Genomic DNA, 20806 nt, shown 5'->3' on the forward strand with positions numbered 1-20806 from the left:
AATAAAATTACCTCCCCTGTCTGTTTGAGAATCTAGTATAGTCTCCCAGTCCCATGGCTTACTTTCATTGAACACCACGTCTCTACTAACATGAATGGTACTTGTGTTTGGATTGTACAGGCGAAAAACCTTCGTCCCTGGTTCTCTACCGAAATGCACCATCACTTGAGTTCTATTGTCGAGCATTTTGGTATGTGCAGTGGGAATCTTCATATAGGCTATACATCCAAAGATTTTCAAATTGTCTACATTTGGTTTCTTCCCGAACCAGGCCTCGTGAGGAGTGATAGTTGACAATGCTCGGGTTGGCAGCTTATTTAAAACAAAGAAGGCATGAGTGATAGCCTCCCCCCAGTACTGTGCTGGTACGTTTATCTCTTTAAGCATGCTCATGGCCATGGCCACTACAGTGCGATTACAGCACTCTACGACACCATTTTGTTATGGTGTGTAGGGCGTAGTGTAATGTCGCAATATGCCGTGTCCCTCACAAAATGAATTGAAATCTTTAGAGCAAATTTCTCCTCCACGGTCTGTTCTTAAAACTCGAATACCCTGTGGTGCACCATTCTCAACAAATAATTTAAATTTCTTAAAACAATTCAAAGCTTTATCCTTCGTTCTAAGCATATAGGGCCACATAAATCTAAATGTATTAATTCTAGAGTAATTTTTACAGAAAAATTTTACTGAGTTGGAAAAGGCTTACGTGTTTGCTTTGACATGAGGCAACCATCACAAGTTTCATTTGGTTGGTTGATATGGGGCATTCCATGAGCCATGTGGTTCTTAGACATCAACTGCATTGCCTTGAAATTTACATGTTCGAGACGTTTGTGCCACAACCAAGCTTCCTCCTCGCTCTTGGTTAACAAGCAGTGGTGTTCAACTTCTTTGATATGATTTTATAAAGTCAATTTGCAGACCTTTTGACATGAATCAGCAATCTCCCACAACTGTCATAGACCCACAAAATTTCACCATTCATAACCACTCGCACTACAAGAAAAATGCAATCAGACAATGGTTGAAAGACAACGGTTAAAAAAAATACCGTTGTCCTAAAAAATACAACAACGGTGAAATGATTTTGAAAAAAAAAATAGTTGTGTGAGCTTAAAGACAGACAATAGTTATCTATTAGTTCAAAAACTGTTGTCTTTGTTATGCCCTCCCATGGAATCAGACAACAGTGTGCAAACTAAAAGGTTGTCTTAGAATACTAAGACAACACGCTAGAACTGTTGTTAAATAACAACCATTTATCAGATTAAGACGATGGTTTTGCTGCTTATGTTGTGTAATTTGGACAAGTTCTTATTCTTACCCTTGTCTCATTAAAAATCAAACAACTGTGCGTTTATACCATTGTTAAAAGGAAAGGCCACAGATAATGGTCTTTTAAAGCATTATATTTATAAGATTTACACGACGGATTTATAACGCGTTGTCTAAACACCACACTTTAAAAGATACTTTTAGAGGTTGTTTTGAATTATTTATTTTTTATTCTCCCTCCTATTTTAATTTAATCTCCCACAAAATTTTAACAACTCAGCAGTTTACTTTTTTCATCTATCAACTAATAGACAACGGTTTGAGATGTAAAAAACTTGTTAGAAACTTAAACACACAATGGTTTGGTTCTTCATGCATGTTGTCTAAACTCTAGGTAGAAGATGGTTTAATAGATTATCTATAAACTGTTGTCTCTGAGTAATGTTAAAATGAAAAAAATGAGTTGTATATATATTAAATCCCCAGAAAATTAATCCAAAAGTAGCCAACCAATGACTACCTAACAAAATATCATCCAACCAATATAGACTAGCAAAAAACCCTCAATCAAGTTGGCAAATCAGAATATTTCCTCAAGTCAACAACTAATTTCAATTGGATAATTCACAAACCAAATTACTTATTAACATGTTATGTAAGCTTACTTATCACACCCAACAAATAATTACTTATTGCAGAATTTCACTCGTCAAAGCAAGTTCACTTATGGAATTATGATGGAAGAGATAACAACACGAGATGAAAGTAGTAATATATGTCCAGCTGAGCAAAGGGTGTTGCCAAGTGGAGGTGTAAGTGCTGATGGACCTCCGACAACCCTCAGTGGCACTGGCATTGACCGAATGGCATTCTTACAGGCTAATATAACAAGAGACAACACAAAGTTTGTCAATGGAGCAATTGTGGGTGAAAGAAATGTATTCCAGGTAAGCAAATTGATAAAAGTTCATAAATAAGTAAAATATCAAGAGTATTTCTTGAAGAAACTTGATGAGTTGATGTTAGATGATTACTGAGTATTTTCTTCCTCGCCGTGTCTTTCTAATACCCGTGTTCTTGACTTTTTCTGCAGCTAGAGCAGCGTCTTTTCATTGGCAGTAAGTTCCCATTTTTTAATCGTCACCAGTTGACTTGGACCAAATTCCTCCAGCTGAAGACAGTGGAAGAAGGTGCTGGTAACCCTCCACCCCCAGTAACAAGTTGTTGGCAGAGAAGAAGCAGGGTATCATATATGAACACCTTATTCGATCAGAATTCCAACCAAAACCTTGACAAGCGACCAACAGTTTTAATTAGGCATGTCCATAAAACCAATAATGCAATCAAACAGGCTTTTCCACGAAAATGGGCAAAAACGGGAAACAATGAAATCCGGATCAATAATCACATTGGTCACTGAAAGAAAAATAAAAAAACTGAACATGGTTACAAATTTAAGATTAACAGGGTTTATGGCCCATCAACACTACTGTCCAATAATTAGATGACACTGAATCCAACATATAAATGCCAGACAGTCCAAACAATCAGGAAAATGGGAGCGATAAATTAGAAAATGACAAATTCCAGTATGATAAATCATTTATAAAAATTAAAAAAACTGCTAACTTCATATATATTAAAACAGTAATCGTAATTGACACTGATTAATTAAAATTATCAAATTTTGGCAAATAATAATTCGAGAAATAAAAAAAGATTTACGAATAAATAAATTATAGAAGGCAGAGAGGTAACTCATGCTGGGGTAATTTTCTAGACAATTTAACTTAAAAGAAGGTAATTTTTACCATCATGGGAGTTGAATCCATTCATCTTCGTCCCGCATATAACTAGCTTTTTCCTCATCAAGTTCGTCAACATTGGGAAACATTGGCAAGTGCAGCTCATTCTCAAGTTCTATTTCTACTGATCCATCATTTTCATCGTCACATTGTTCATAACAGTTCTTTTCCGGTAATTTCAACATGACATACCAATGTTTTTCAAGAGGATCATCAATGTAACAAACCTGCTTAACATGTTTCCCTAGCACGAACGGATCATTTACGAAACCTAATTTGTTCAAATTAACAATTGTATATCCCAAGTCATCTACCTTAACCCCCTGGTTCATATCTACCCAATTACAACGAAATATTAGGATTCTAATTTTGTTATAGTCCAACTCCCATATACTTGTTATAACTCCATAGTAGGTCTGTGAAGTATGTTCAATATTCTTCTCCTTACCCTGTACAAGCATTGTATCTGCAACGACACAGACACCACTACACTGAACTTGTCGAGTGTCATCACGCTCCTTGGTGCTAAACGTAACACCATTGATTCTATATCCGCTAAATGTAGGGACATTCTTGTTGGGCCCTTCAGCAATCCACCTTATCTCCTCAGGTATGTTGTTATGGTCATCCAACAATTCTGATTGAATCTATTTAAAACAAATTGATAAATATTAATTATGATGTTTGCTTAAATAAACAAATAACAAATACATTTACCAGGAAAAAATATAAACTAGGCCTATTTATGATGTTTTTATTCAAATAACAATTATACCTTTTTCCTGAACCATTTATGAAATTCTGCATTTTGCTTGTTTTTAAGCCAGACTTCATCATTTTCATGTTGTTGGTATCTTGTCATCAAAGATGCCATATGCTCGCTGCGAGAAAAATCACTTTCTTTAGTATATTAATCAAAGTGCATAAAATAATGAAATAACACACACTTAAATATCACTAACTTACTCAAAATATGGTCTAATGTTTGTTGTATTTTGGAGAAAACATAAATGTGCTAGATGCAAGTCCTCATCGCTCGGCTTTATCAATGTCGCACCAGATAGAGGTCTTGCATTCTGCTCATACTTTGCATTTTGAGACACTCCTACGGTAGATTTTTCAAAATTCACCAAACACTCCACCGCCTCTTCGGCAACGTATGCCTCAGCAATACACCCTTCGGGATGAGCCGGGTTCCGTACATATCCTTTAAACGCTTTTAGATATCTCTCGAAGGGATACATCCAACGAAGGAATATTGGCCCACAAAGTTTAACCTCTCTCACGAGATGAACTGAGAGATGGATCATCACATCAAAGAACGAAGGGGGAAAGTGCTTTTCAAGCTGGCATAATGTTTCCACTAACTCACTCTGCATTTTTTCCAACTTGTCTACATCGATCACTTTACTGCAAATTGCCTTAAAGAAAAGGCAAAACCTAATAATTGTGCACCTGACTTGTTTTTGTAATACTGATCGAATTGAGATTGGAAGCAAATGATGCAATATCGTGTGACAATCATGAGATTTCATTCCAACAAGCCGAAGATTTTCCATGTTTACAAGATTCTTAATATTTGAACAAAATCCATCTGCCAACTTCATTTTAAGAAATGATGAGCAAACTGTTTTTTTTTCTGCATGCGTTAAGTTCCATGATGCCAACGGTACCTTTTCTTTCTTTCCAGGAGTCTTAGGTCTCAGCTCCGTTCTTATTCCCATTTCAGCCATATCAAGACAAACAGATTCCCTATCTTTTGTCTTCCCCGGAATATTTAGTAAAGTTCCAACAAGGGCTTCGCATATATTTTTCTCGATGTGCATCACATCGAGAACATGCCTAACTGGCAAAAATTCCCAATACTCAACTTGGAAGAATATTGAAACCTTTTTCCAAACAGGTCGAGGTTCACCTTTCTTCCATCGTGGTTGCCGTTGTTTCTTTCCAAATACATGGGCCCTTAAATGCTGTACTCTTTGAAAAACCTCTTCTCCGGTTAATGGAACAGGGGCGACCCCCTTCTCCACAGTGTTATCAAAAGCTGAATTCTGCCTTCTATAAGGATGATTACGGGGCAACCATCTTCGATGCCTCATAATCACCGTCTTACGGTAATTAACAAACCTAGTAGCTTTCGTTTCATCAATACAAATAGTACATGCATTATACCCTTTAATAACATTTCCTGACAAGTTCCCTAAGGCAGGATAATCACTTATTGTCCATAATAAAATGCCCCTAAGCATGAAAGACTCTTTCTTATAAGTGTCGTACATTTGTTTCCCATGCCACAACTCTTGCAGATCTTCTATAAGTGGTTGAAGGAATACGTCGATATCATTTCCAGGCTCAGTCGATCCAGATATTAACAAGCAGAGCATAATATACCTTCTCTTCATACAAAGCCATGGAGGAAGGTTATAAATTGATAGCAAAACAAGCCAGCTTGAGTAATCAGTACGGTTTCCATGAAAAGGATTGAAACCATCAGAAGATAAAGCTAATCGAAGGTTCCTAGTCTCTGATGCAAAATCAGGCCATTTTTGGTCGACATCCTTCCATGTTATTGAATCAGCCGGATGCCTCATTTTACCATCCTTTTGTCGCTCGGTGTCATGCCACGTCATGTCCTTTGCAATGTGAGGTGTATTGAATAAATTTCATAATCTTAGTATCAGCGGGAAATACCATAGAACTTTAGCAGGGACCCCTTCAAGTTCATCTCCTTTTTTGTTCAATTTCCATCTAGATGCCTTACATACGCGACAAGTAATTTGTTCTTCATCTAAATCGCCACGGTATAAGAGACAATTATTCGGACATGCGTGTATCTTTTCATACCCCATATCTAATGCACATAAGGTTTTTTTTGCTTCATTGAAGGAAGAAGGGATGTTGTTGCCTTCTGGAAGTAAAGAGCCAAGTAATAACAGAATATCACTGAAGCATGAATCAGACATACCATGCTTCACTTTCAAGTTGTATAACTGGACCAGAGCTTTCATCTTAGTGTACTTCCCACATCCAGGATAAAGAGGTTGATGTTCACCTTTAACATGGTTAATGAAATCAGAAGTGTCGGTTTCGTCAGAACTTTCATCAGAAGACATATCATCGTCGTCGTCCTCGTCACGTTCACCCATTCTTGAGGTGCCTTGATTGATAGATTCCGAAGTGTCGATTTCATTAGAACTTTCTACAGAATTATTCTCCCCGTGCCATATCCAACGTGTATAAGTTTGATCAATACCATTTTGAAAAAGATGGTTTTTAACTATCTGCGCTCTCCATGATTTACTATGTGCGCAGTTTACACATGGACAACTGATTTTTTCTGCATTATAACCATTCTCAAATGCAAATATTAACAAATCTTCCACTCCTTTTTTGAACTCTTTCGTTCTTCTATCCGCTTTTAACCATGACCTATCCATCTTTTAAAAGTCTGAATAGAACCTCAAATTCAGACTAAATTATGAAATCTTTAAATTTCCCCAAAATCTTTATAACTGAACCCTAATTGAAGTAAAAAAGGCATCAAAATGAATTCAAAACAGAGGACTTATATAACCCAAATGCATAAATTAAAGTACTTACCTGTCCTTATAGCTTCTTAAAAATGAATTGTGAAGTCTTTATATTTCCCCCAAATCAATATGAACCCTAGTTCAGAATCACAAAAGAATGAATTCATCAAAATGAATTCAAAAGAGAGTACATATAAACCCGACTTCATAAAAGACTGTACTTACCTGTTCAAGTGTGAAAATAAATTTAAAACCCGAGATCTTGATGTCTTGGAATCTTGATGTGACATGGATTTGATATCTAGATTTGAGGACTTGAGGGTATGAGCACGATTTTGAGCATAGATTTGAGAGTATTAGCACGAATTTGAGCATAGATTTGAGAGTATTATGGATTTGAGAGCACATGGACATGGATGAACGACCTAACTACCAAGTAAATAAATGTGTTCTTGTTCCGACAGATACATATGTCTGAACAAATATATGTCTGAAATAAAAAGTAATTAATAATATGTTTAAGTCTCAACTAAATTATTATATAAGAATTACATGGCTCATAAATTAAAATATTTTGAATAATATTAATTCATTTATTTTCTAGGACCACAATAATTTGGATTTTATGTATTTGAATAAATTAATATAGAGGAATAAATTATATAATTTATTAAAAAATAAATAATCACAAATTATTTTAACGAAATAGTATGTTGGTAATAAGAATATCGAATTTATATTACACGAAAAATTGTGAAGATGTTCTTTAATAGATATTAGTGTAGTTTGAATCGTTTAGAATGTCTTTATTATCATTTTCAATTTCAATATTTTTTATATTATTAGTGTTAAACGATCGGTAAATAAATCATCTAATTATCTTTAGTTTGTTATTTGTTTTTACAACTTGATCGTATCGACAATTGGGAGTTCCGAACTATATATTGTTTTACATAATAGTGTTTTTGAAAAACTATTGCCAAACACTAGATTAAATAGTTGTTTGTAAACTGTTACATATAACTCACTAGCGATAAGTTCGACTTTTTGGAGTTGATATCCCATGTTTATCGATATTTTCTAAATTTGTAAATATTTTCGACGATCCAATTATACGGATGTTTAAATCACCCTTTCAATGATCCAAACATATGGATGTGCTTCGAATATGAATATGATTATCATATACAATATTGATACCTTTTCTAGAAAAAGATGTTCCGATGTGTTTTTATATTAATTGAATCTTTCTTATTAAGCATATTCATCAATTATTCTAAACATTATACTTTAAACCCTATCTTAACCCCGAATAATTTTTTTTATTGTAGGTAACCCGCAGCCACTACCCTTCAGGTGCGCACTGGGTAAACCCTACGGGTTCACGCAATAGCCTGCAAACCACGTGAACCAAGCTAAACCACATTTAGGGACAGACTCTAACTCAGGAGGCATAATCATAAATTTTCCTCCCCTAGTGATCCTTATATCGTAACCGTAACTCCTTATAAGTCACCTTATCAGTCGACCCTACTTATAAGTTGAATTTACGACTTATAAGCTGATAAGTTGAATGTTAGTAACGACGTACTTTGTTCTGAATATATTTTGATTTTTTCTTCTTCATCAACTTTATTTTATAAAGTTATGTTTCAAGATGTCAATCTAATCAAAATTCATTAATTTTAATTAGATGTTGAATTGTTGAATTATAATTTTAGTGAAAATAAATGTAAAACTATTTTATTGAAAGTTGAAAAAGACTTTCATTCATAAGAAAAAAGAATTACTATCGTTGGGATCTGATTCTACTGCAGAATCAGATCCCAACGATAGTAATTCTTTTTTCTTATGAATGAAAGTCTTTTTCAGCTTTCAATAAAATAGCTTTATATTTATTTTCACTAAAATCATAATTCAACAATTCAACATCTAATTAAAACTAATGAATTTTGATTAGATTGACATCTTGAAACCTAACTTACTTATCAACTTATAAGTCGTAAATTCAACTTATATTTATTAAATATTAAAATTAAGGACATACGGTTTTAGTTTCAGTTTTGGCCAAAAAATGTCCCAAACCAAACCGTGCTCCACCCTAGTTACAACTCCATCTTTAATTATTTTAAAATTTTACAAAGAGAAACTTAATATCCTTAATTATTAGTTGTTTAATAAATTTTTATTCACAAACGTCTCTGTCAGCGTAATCTACGTTTGTTTATAGTAATATTCTTAATTATTATTATTATTTGTTTATAGTGATATAATCGAAGTCTTCGAATCAGATTATCGAACTTTTAAGGTACCAAAAATTTAACTTTTATGGATTACGTCAAATGTTTTATCAACATATGTGCACTCGCAAACATCGAACATTTAAAAATTAAAAGTTTTAAAATAGATTATTCTTATTTTTGTTTTAGATTATAGACAACGGTTTAGGACAAAAAACTCTTGTTGGAAAATATATGAGACAACGGTTTGTGTAAGAAACCGTTACACAACTACTATTTAAATAATATAGCATACGATAACGGTATCCTGTAAGAACCGTTATGTGATAGTTGATCTTACAACAGTTACTATATCTCCAAATATATGGATAATTTATATATATCTTAATTTTTGATTTTTAGGTTTAAAAAAAATTAAATAATAACAGATTTTGTTGATCGTTGGATTAAACCAGATCTGTATCTAGGCCGTTGGTTTGAAGTGAATTTTTTTCATTTTCCCTCTCTTTTAAATTTCATCTCCCCCCTTTATTTTTTAGTATCCCCCCGAAATATCCCCCCAAAAACTTTACTCCCCAACCTCCTTCTTCCCCATCAGTTACTCCTCGTCATAACTCCCCAACCCCCTTCTTCCCCATCATCAGTTACTCTTCTTCACGGCGATTTTCTTCACACAATCTTCTTCCTCTTCTTCACACAATCTTCTTCCTCTTCTTCATACAATCTTCTTCCTCTTCTTCCATTCGATTATACTGGTATGTTTCTAATTCAATTAGAGACCGTAAAGCCCTCATCTATATTTGGGGGTTTTTGATTTTTACATGTTTTTAATAAGTTTCTAAAATGCTATTCAATTTATTTGGGGTTTTTTGATTTATTTTAGAACTCTAAAACCCTCTTCAATTTATGTTGGGGTTTTTTATTTTTAACTCAATATTTTATGAGATTTAAATATTGCATGCTCTGTTTGATGGTATTGTGGAGTGTCTTTGCTTTGCGGAATGTTGCATGCAATGTTTCATGGTATTGTGGAGTGTCTTTGGTTTGTTTTATTATGTAAATTTTGCATGCAATTGTGGAGTGTTGAGTGTTGATGATGAAACCCCTGGTTTTAAACTGTAATTATCTCATGATGAAACCCCTGGTTCTTGCTATTCTCTTGTTTTTTGTTCCAAATGGATATTAACAGGGTGCTAATTTCTGTTTGAAATCTTGTAACTGTGCTAATTTCTTGTTTTTTGTTTCATGTTTCTATTGATTTTTGAGATGAAATTACTGGTTTGTTTGTTATAACTCTGCAGTCGATTAGTTAGTTGAATGTGCCCTGTGCTACTGTCCTATAATAAATGGATAATTTATCTTTATTCACATGCCGTAAGTTGTACGATTATAAGCTAGATTTTATTGGTGGTTGAATGTTTGTTTGTGTCGATCTCTGGTTAGTTTAGGCACTCAAAGTGTGTCATTTTAAGTAAAATTTATAATACGCTTTTAAGTGGGAAAGTTAAGATATCTCAGATGGTTATTCTTTTGTTGTTTTTAGGTTCTTTTACCTGTAATGTCTTTGAGTTTTATTGAGTTTACTGTCATGTTAATGTTGTACTTATTCCTTGTTTGTGTACTTCATAGGTTATGGCTACTTCTAAGAAGAAGACCAAGGCAGATAAGGGAAATTTGAAAAAGAAAGCGTCTCACAGGAATGGGTTCAAAAAGACACGATCTTCACCCCATCCAAGGACAATGAGTGTGCTAAGGGCTTTAAGAAAGACAAAGTCCACGAATAGCGAGACCTCCACTCCATTGAGTTCTCCACCAAAAACTGTGAAGAAGGCCATTTCTGAAAACTTACAAAAGAAAATATCAAAGAAAAGAAAACGAGAAAAAGTTGTTACCAAACCGGACAATACTCAAGGACTAAAACTATTGAAGCGAGGCTGTGTAACGATGCACCGAATTGTGAAACGCAAGATCCGAGGGATCAAACTTACTGTGTCTTTTAATGCAAAAGGAGAGCCATATGGTGAAGAAGGTAAAGAGATGCAATCATATATTGGAGTTTTGGCAAGAACCAAAACCCCGATCTGGCATGATTCTTGGAAATATGTTCCTAAAGAGACAAAGACAAAAATTTGGGACTGTGTGCAGGTAAAATGAATATAAATAACTTCCATTATTTTAACTTTTATTTTTATTATTTGTTCTTCATTAACTAGCACCTTTTAACTTTAAATTTGTTGGTATATGTACGTAGATGGCTTATGTTATATCTGAGTCTGCAAAAAAGTTGGTATTCAGATCGGCCGGGGCAAAATGGAGGGAATTTAAATGTCGGCTGACCAAGTACTACATTCTTCCTTATCTGGATCAACCTCAATTTTTTGCACATCCTCCTGCAGATTTTACTTTTATAGAAAAATCACACTGGGACATATTTGTTGCTGACCGCACGTCGCCTGAGTTTCTGGTATATTTCTACTTAGCTTTATTCATTTTAATATTTACTTAGTTATGATCTTCTAACCTTATTGCTGCTTTTTATGAAGAAAATTCATAAAGAACAACAAGAAAGAAGGAAGTTGAGTAAATATCCACATCGAATGTCTCGAAAAGGTTATGCTAATCTCGAGAATGAATGGGTTAGTGAAATGAAATAACATGCACATTTTTTGCTTCATATTAATTTTACAAGCATGTTTATGTTATTACTAAGGTGATCCTTTACATGTAAATGTAGACTGAATCTCATCCAGATACAGAGGAAGTAGATCGGTCGGACACTTGGATCCTAGCAAGGAAGGACGAAGATGGTAATTTTTTAAATGATGAAGTTGCAGAAAAAGCTAAGGAAATTGTAAGTTATTAATATAATTGTCCATTCTATTTGATGCACATATTTGTGTATTTTTTAATAAGGAACTGAAGTTTCAAAAGTTAAATTTTAATAAATTATATACAGATGAAGCCTTTCTATAGTTTATCTTTTTCTATTACAATGTATAATTTGAATTAGTGGTCTCTAGTTTAACTTAGGATTTGTTTGTATGCCTTTAGTGCTAGTAGCATGTTGATTGTATCATATTTAATATTAGTAGTTAATTATATATTTTAATAATCCCCTGTTCACTAAGAGAGTCAAATACACATGTTTACATTGAAAATTGGTTCAACTTATTAAATGTCAAGATTTTGTATTTTGTGTTGGTTAATATTTTATTTTAATATTTTTTTATCCTTGGATTAGTTTGTCAATGAATGTACTTACTAGGTCCCCTGTACCACCAAGTAAACTAAGTTGTCTCTTGTGCTTGCAATTGAATCTATTAAATTAAATATATTAAAGGATGAATGTGCTTATAACTAGTAAAAACAAATTGGTGTTAGTTGTGTAATATTTTAATTAAAGGATGAATGTGCTTAAAGGATGTATGTGCTTATGGTGAAAAATGTTACTGAATTTTTTGTAGAAAAAGATGAAGGAGGAGGTTAAGGAAGGAAAGCTTAAAGTTGAAGGTACTAATGATGTGTTAACAATGGCGCTCGGTAAGCCTGAGCACGGAGGCAGAGTACGTGGTCAGGGAATTCATGTGAAGCAGTCAGTTTATTTTGATCTTCCGAGGGAAAAAAAGCGAGGACAGTGGAAGAAAGGGTACGTGAGGCAATTCAAAAGTACATGGCAGAGGAGACTCCAAAAATTATTAAAGAGAGAGATGCATTTTGGGCTGCTGAATTTGAAAAATACAATGCACATTCATCGAAAATTGGTGTACAATATGATCGTAGTCCGAAACCAAATTCCCAGCAGGCAAGCTGTCACTCTAAGGGTGGGGTTGATGTGGATGTGGATGTGGCTGTAGGTGATCATAAAAATGTGACATTGATAGATAATTTGTTTGTGGATTTAGCGGTGGAGCTTGAGGATAATAAAAAGGTGGCAGGTGAGGATGATAATGGAAGGGCTGTTGAGGAAATGAAAGTGGATTCTTCAGGTGGTTCTGTATGCCGATTGGCTGTTGGATCATTGAGCAACATTGTTGCTTGTGCAACAATTGATGAAGTACGCGTTTCCGAAGGACATGAGAAGACTATCCATGGAGTAAGTCTTGGAGAAAAGAACGCAAGGGTGTCTATCACTAAAGTCATTCAAGGAGATGCTAAGATTCCCTTCCCTATCGGGGATGAAATTTTGACTGTTCAAGAAGCCATGGGAACTTTTATTGCATGGCCGAGAAACATGATAATTGCAGGAAACAATAGCAGTACTTCTCATGTTTTGGCCGCCAAGGTCAGAATGCTTTTTTAGTATGGTTAATATATGTACTATGTGTTTAGTCTGTTTTTTTAATTATTTTTATTTGCAATTGTTTTAGAAAACCAAGAAAGCCCGTGCTAAGAAAATGAAGAAGACGTATAAAGTAATTGAAGATGTTGAACCAGAGCTTGTTGTTCAAATTGGTCCGAATTATCCTTCTGCAATGAAACGTTTGTGGACGTGGGCAAAGGAAGCCTTGAGTGGTGGCCGAACAATTTCTTTTGAGCTAAGCAAAAGAGCATTTGGCTTTACAAAGAAGCAAATCATGTTCTTATCTGATATACATGCAGTGTGCTCTGGAGGTGAAATGGCCGGCTCTGTCATTTGCCTTTTTATTCAGTAAGCTTTTCATTCGAAGTTTTTTTTTGGAGTATATAGCCTTGGAATAAATATGACAATCTTTACTAAGGACTGCTTAATTTAATTTGTAGCTTCTTGAATGAATATGTGAAGAAGCATAAGATGGTCAACATGATTAGCTTTGTAGATCCGGGCACAATCGGTGCCATTGGATGTGGCAGTGCAGTGCAGAGGTCGCGTGAATTGTGTACAAGATTTAAAGATTCTAGGAAAGGGCAACATTTTCTCCTGCCGTACAATGATGTGTAAGTATTTTTACTATCCCAAGCTATTAAGCTGTTAAGCCTTGCCAGTTTTTTATTAATTTTTTTCAAGAATTTAGCTTTAATTTTGTAAGGAATGGGTTCAATTGTATAGTTAAACTCGATAATATTTGTTGAAATTTATATTAATTGCATTGGTTCAGTATAAACGTAATCAAATGCCTTGACAGTTTTGAAGTTAATATAAAAGTAATCAAATGGCTTACAGTATTTAATTGATTTTGTTATTAGATGTTAGGTTTGTTTCTAAGACGGGGGAAATTGTATAGTTCAACCTCATAATATTTCAAGTTCAAATTTGATGATAATTATATAGGTTCAGTTTTAAAGTTGATTTATTTATTGGAATTTAAATTTTATCAGTATGAGCCTTCAATTTTTGATGTTATACCTGATCATGTTTATTACAGTAAATTACACTCTACTAGTATCACATTTTAGATTATTTTTCACAAATAGTGAGTTTAAATAATTTTTAGGTTGATTTTAATTCAATAGAAATGTAATTTTTTTTATGATATTTAAGTTGTTTGAGTGACAAAAAAGCATCAAATTTAGGCTTTACTATTTAACAAGCACCTCTGTTTATTTTTTGTAACAACCACTGGACCCTGACAGTTGTCAATCCAGACGCAGAGGTAGTCTACTATATGGACCCTCTTAAACGCCGAATTGCAAATGGAGAATGGGTGGATGTTGTCGACAAGTAAGAGTTCATGTTATAAAATTTGATTATTAAGTCTTAACTTATAAATCTTGTCCGACCATATTTTGTAGTGGTTATTTTGTGTTTTGATATATCTCGTTTTGGTTGCAGTGCCATTAAAATGTACAAGGAGGATTTGAAAAAGGTTCCGAAGAAGAAAGTATTGTGGGAGAACATGGCGGTATTTATTTATTTTTGTGATCATATATTAATTATGTTATTAAAGGAGACTGGATATTTTAAATGATTTTTTGTTTGATATTTTAGGGAGTTCCAGTGCAAACCGGGAACAAGGATTGTGGCCTGTTTGTGATGCGATACATGATGGAAATCATTCATGATAAGGAGCTGGACTTTGCTAATAAGGTGACAATTGACTATCTATGGGCCTTTTCATCCACTTTGTATTTACTCTTACAAGGGCAGAACATGTTACTTATACAAAATTTTGGATCATATTTCAGTGGCTGCGTAGATCAAACCTGGTTTACACTGAGGATGACATCAACGAGATCAGGGTTGAGTTTGCAAAATATTTTATGAAACATTGTGCAAGCTAGGTCCTCGCCTTTCTTTTCTTTTGAACTTATCGTAAACTGGATGTTTTATGTATGTAGTTGGTGACAAGTAGACTCGTTTGAACTTATCGTATGTTGACAAGTAGACTCGCTTGAACTTATCGTATGTTGACAAGTAGACTCGTTTGAACTTATCGTAAAGTGGATGTTTTATGTATGTAGTTGGTGATAAGTAGACTTACGATAATGTATTTTGTGTTCGGTGGATTGCTGGTAGTTTGGTAGGTAGATCTGGTTGTTTTGGATTGTTGAACGGATGGATTATGGTATGGTATGGATTATGGTATGGTAGTGAATTGGTTTTGTTTTGGCGGGGGCCTAGATTATGGTATGATTTTGTTTTGGATTATGGTATGGATTATGGTATTTTTATTTTGGCAGGGGACTAATTTTTGTGGTTTTTTATGCAGCTGGTTTTAATTAAATATGAAATTGATATGCAAAATGCATATACCTAATAAGATAATGGTTTTTTAAAATGTTGTCTATTACTTAGTAAACTGTTGTGTTACAAATATTTCTTCAATGGTTCCCGAAAAGTAATTCGTTATCTCTTTTGTATTATAACACCACCCTAAAACTGTTGTCTAAAAGATACTTATATTACTACCTCTGAAAATAACTGTTGTTGTTCTATTATATAAATAATAGATGGATAAAATAACTGTTGTTTGGAAAAGATATTTAAAATTGGAAAGAAAATTTAGAACTTTCTCTTGACGTAAATAAACCGTTGTTTATTACTAAGAAAACTGTCATGTTAAAAATGTTCCAACAATTATTTTTCTAAAACAACCGTTGTGTCATCCAGATTGTAACCAGTGTTAAACACTGTTGTTGAATCTCCCTTATTACAACTGTATTAACAACCGTTGTCCAACCTTCGATCACACGAGTGTTGGATAGACAACGGAAAAACTACCTTTCAGACAACGAAAAAAACAGTTGTATGATTGCAAAAATGTTGTAGTGTCGGTTACCTTCCTCTGATAATTGTCCCAAGCTTATGATGTTACTTCAAAGTGTAGGTATGTAGTATACTCCGTGAAGAATCCTGGTTTTCCCATTCTTGCAAGTAATCCTGATTGATTCCTTTCCTTCGATTTTCACCAATGAGCCATCACCAAACTTCACCTACCCTTTCACTATTTTGTCTAGTTTTTTGAACTTTTCTCGGTGTCCATTCATATGATTAGTAGCACCGTTATAAAGGTACCAAGTGCTTTCTTCGACTTCTTTAAAGCTGCCTGTAGCCTTTTCTTCAGTAAGTAGAGTTACATCATCTGCAACATTCTCACTTAATAGTGCTGGTTTGTCTTTATTCAATTGTGCCAAATTAGCTTCTCCCTTTTGTTGTCTATTATTCCTTGGTTTATGACACTCAGCTGCGAGTTATCCGTAGGTGCCACAATTAAAACATTTTACTTGGTTTCTATCACAAACAATACGATTATCTTTCACCTGGTAATCACTTCCACTACTCTGTCCGCTTCTCCCTGACCTTTTCAGCTATTCTTCTCGCATGAGAAGAAGTTTTCCCTCGTTAGTTTTTCTCTTAAGCCATTCATCCTCTGTTAACAGAAGTTGTTGTCCCTCATTGTTCTTCGTTTATCCATGTAAGCGCTCTTCGTGAGCCTTGAGTGAACCCATCACTTCCTCTACTGACATGGTTTCTAAATTCCCAAATTGCTCTATGGCAGATGCAATTTGAAGGAATTTAGTTAGGACTTCCATTAATAGCTTTTTAACGACATACTTCTTTAAAGCTGCCTGTAGCCTATTCTTCAGTAAGTAGAATTATATCATCTGCAATATTCTCACACAGTGCCATTAATAGTGCTGGTTCGTCATCATTCAATTGTACCAAATTAGCTTCTCCCTTCTGCTGTCTATTCTTCCTTGGTTTACGACACTCAGCTGTGAAGTGTCCGTAGGTGCCACAATTAAAACATTTTACTTGGTTTCTATCATGAACAATACGATTATCTTTCACCTGGTAATCGCCTCCATTACTCTGTCCACTTCTCCCTGACCTTTTCAGCCATTCTTCTCGCATGAGAAGAAGTTTTCCCTTGTTATTTTCTCTCTTAAGCCATTTATCCTCTGTTAACAGAAGTTGTTGTCCATCATTGTTCTCCATTTGTCCATGTAAGCGCTCTTCGTGAGCCTTGAGTGAACCCATCACTTCGTCTACTGACATGGTTTCTAAATTCCCAAATTGCTCTATGGCAGATGCAATTTGAAGGAATTTAGTTAGGACTGCCCTTAATAGCTTTTTAACAACATACTTCTTTAAAGCTGCCTGTAGCCTTTTCTTTAGTAAGTAGAATTACATCATCTACAACATTCTCACACAGTTCCATTAATAGTGCTGGTTCGTCATCATTCAATTATGCCAAATTAGCTTCTCCCTTCTGCTGTCTATTCTTCCTTGGTTTAAGACACTCAGTTGCGAAGTGTCCGTAGGTGCCACAATTAAAACATTTTACTTGGTTTCTATCACGAACAATATGATTATCTTTCACTTGGTAATCGCCTCCACTACTCTGTCCGCCTTTCCCTGACCTTTTCAGTCATTCTTCTCGCATGAGAAGAAGTTTTCCCTCGTTATTTTCTCTCTTAAGCCACTCATCCTCTGTTAACAGAAGTTGTTGTCCCTCATTGTTCTCCGTTTATCCATGTAAGCGCTCTTCGTGAGCCTTGAGTGAAACCATCACTTCCTCTATCGACATGGTTTCTAAATTCCCAAATTTCTCTATGGTAGATACAATTTGAAGGAATTTAGTTAGGACTGCCCTTAATAGCTTTTTAACGACATACTCCTCTCCAATCGTTTCACCCAATGCCCTGACATTCGTTACCAGACCGTTTAGTCTCATATAGAAATCATCCAACTGCTCTGAATCTTTCATCTTTAGTGACTCAAACTCTGATTTAAGGGTTTGAGACTTGGCCTTTTTCACCTTATCTGCACCCAGACATAGCGTTTTAATCGCCCCCAAGCCTCCTTGGACGTCTTCTTTTCTTAAATTGTCAACATCATTTCATCAGCGATGCCTTGGTAGATGATGGCTAGTGCTCGCTTATCCATCTTGTCCTCGACAACGGCCTTTGGATCCTTAGGTTCAATCGCCTCCCATACCCCATGAGCTTACATAAAAACTCTCATCTTTATAGCCCAGGTGGTATAATTTGTTTTTATCAGCATTGGGTAACTTAGCCCAAATGATCTCTCCTTATTTTTGCTCATCTCCATTTGCTGTTAACCCTAGATGTACTTCAAAGGTGATTATGCTTTGATACCAGATGATAGAATATAATGTGAATAAGCAAAACACAGAGTAGTTAATTACTGGTATGTAATACTCATAATTGGATTAAAGTTTACAAGGATGGAAAACCAGTACATGTAGCTGGTCTAACAGAACATGTCTAATAGATCATCAACAAATCAGGGAATCACATCCTAATTTATCTCCCACTTATTTGTTTCCTAAACACGTAACAGCCTCAATGACCAAGTTTGTAGCACAACGTTCACTACTGATAACATTGATTTATTTAGAAATAACTAAAATAGATGAGAAAATATGTTTAGATTAATAATAATCCAACAGCTCCCAGGTAAATTTTGATAATAATATATCTCTGTCTAGTCAGCCTTCACTTGGTATTTTATCTATATCCGTGAACAACGGTTACCTTGAACTTTTAAAATTATGTTGAGTAGGCAAGATTTCTATTGGCAAAGTTGAATCCATCAGCAACGTATAACAATGCTTCGGAAATGGCAGCTGGTATGGACGTAATTTTCAATGATGACGTGAATCTCCAGGTGTCTATTGAACATATTCAGAGGTTGGCAGTGCAATCTTCTTGATTCCACAAAAAGAAGGAAGACTTTGAAAGAGTTGAATTTTGATCTGTAACAATGTTGGTACCTAGTTTTTTCAATTTTTTTCTGAAGTATCAGACAACATCTATGATTTATGTTACCTTTTTTTCATACATGATAGTATAAAGTTTCACATACTAACAGTTAGCTTTGTAGTATAAATACACATAATTGATTTATGTGTTCAATTCCCAGATATGCGATTCCTCATGGATTTCGTCTTTAATTTAGATTTCAGAATGTCCAATGGATTATCGAGGGAAATTGATATCAGATCACTTACTAAGCAGATAGGAATGTGCATTTATTTCATCCTTATGTTTAATTGGGAAAAGAAACCATATTTATATTGAAATAAGCATCAGAAAAAATTATATGTTGCAACTTTCTTCTTCTTCAAAAGCAGCAAGCCTACATGTTACATACTTGTCTCCTAAACTGTCAATTATTTCATTGTTCATTCTATTAATAACGGTACTGGTCTCCTGACAATTACATCCAGGTGGGAAACATTGATAATATGGCTCCTGAAGTTCTGCTCGGATCTAACTACTCCACGCCTTCTAATATTTGCGCTGTCAGCTTTGTATTTGATGAAACGGTGATGTGACACCATTTTTTTGGGAAAAGTTGTCATCCACCTCAATTGTTGAACAATATATGCAGGTGAATATAGTGCACAAAAATCCAGCCATATTATATGCTAAATATGCTTCTATTTTTACTTCTATAAGCTCATTTATATGTAGCATTTTAGGCACACCTAATGAGGAAATGTGTCCTGGACTGACCATATTGTGTCCCGCTATCAGCAGGCAAACAGTTTTTCCTCCTAAGGTAATGCAGGATCTCTATGTAATTATTTCCCTTCACCCTCTGGTAGCATCAATGTTAAAAGAACTAATTTTTAGTCCTATGTTCTTCCTTTAGAATCTTACAGAAGTAGTTCAAGGTCTTGAAGCAGCAGGAATAAATCTTCTATCCGTGAGTTCTTCAGTTTAAGATATTAAATTCTCCATGTATCCCAATATCCAACTATATCCATGCTCCGGTTTAAAATTTTAGCAAATATCAAAGATGAAACTTTTATATGCTTGCTGAACTTTTACTTTTGTTCAGTAATTCTTCCAATGCTCTTTAATTTATAAAACGTAAATATCATGAGTAATTAATAACCAATTTCCTCTTTTAATCTGCGAGAATATGTTGCCCTGGAATTCAAGTGAAAAAATAAGAGCTGCTGAAGCGCTTGAACACGAGTACTTCCATGGTATCCAGGGTCATAGATGAATTCCAATAATCATTAAGTGTTGCTTGAGGGCCCAATGAACACCTTTAGTATAGGTATCACGAGAGTCGAACTCTATTGGATGGACTTGTCGGAATTTAAGAATATGGTACTTAAAAATTGGTATAGTATGAGTTGGCTAATGGAATGCTTGTATTTTAATTGAAATGTATGTATAGTATGGTATGAGTAATATTTTGGTAATAGAGTTGTAATTTGGATGAGTACCTTTACGTTTTTGTTTGGATGTTTTTTTTGGGATGTTGCATTGTTTTGGTTCCCTGTGGTTGTAAATAGTACTAGAATGGCATGCAATTTACAGAACATTGTGATGATATATGTAAATCGATGTAAAAAAAGTATAAAAGACATCATGTAAAATAATATTAAACAAAAAAGAACTAAAAGAATGATGTGAAATAGTCATTTGACAAAAGAAACTCAATGTATTTGAAGTCAAATAACATCGAACTTGAAATGAAGGTCATGTCTTCGATTTTACAATATTAAAGAGTAAACATCGGTTAGAGAAACTGGCTGATGTTAAACAAAAT

The 20806-nt window shown here is 34.5% G+C and overlaps 1 protein-coding gene across 1 annotated transcript; it reads right to left on the reverse strand.

The window, feature by feature from the left end:
• Positions 1-4045: 4045 nt before the first annotated feature.
• Positions 4046-5713, reverse strand: LOC141703649 (uncharacterized). The gene has a single exon (XM_074507101.1). It carries the CDS (start codon positions 5711-5713, stop codon positions 4046-4048), a length of 1668 nt encoding a protein of 555 aa, XP_074363202.1.
• Between the last annotated feature and the right edge of the window lie 15093 nt (positions 5714-20806).

The sequence above is a fragment of the Apium graveolens genome, unplaced genomic scaffold (assembly GCF_009905375.1).
Source record: "Apium graveolens cultivar Ventura unplaced genomic scaffold, ASM990537v1 ctg6924, whole genome shotgun sequence".
Lineage (NCBI taxonomy): Eukaryota > Viridiplantae > Streptophyta > Magnoliopsida > Apiales > Apiaceae > Apium > Apium graveolens.

What these genes read in the sequence shown, in the direction of transcription:
- LOC141703649 (XM_074507101.1), bottom strand. Translation starts at nt 5,713, where the DNA reads ATGACGTGGCATGACACCGAGCGACAAAAGGATGGTAAAATGAGGCAT.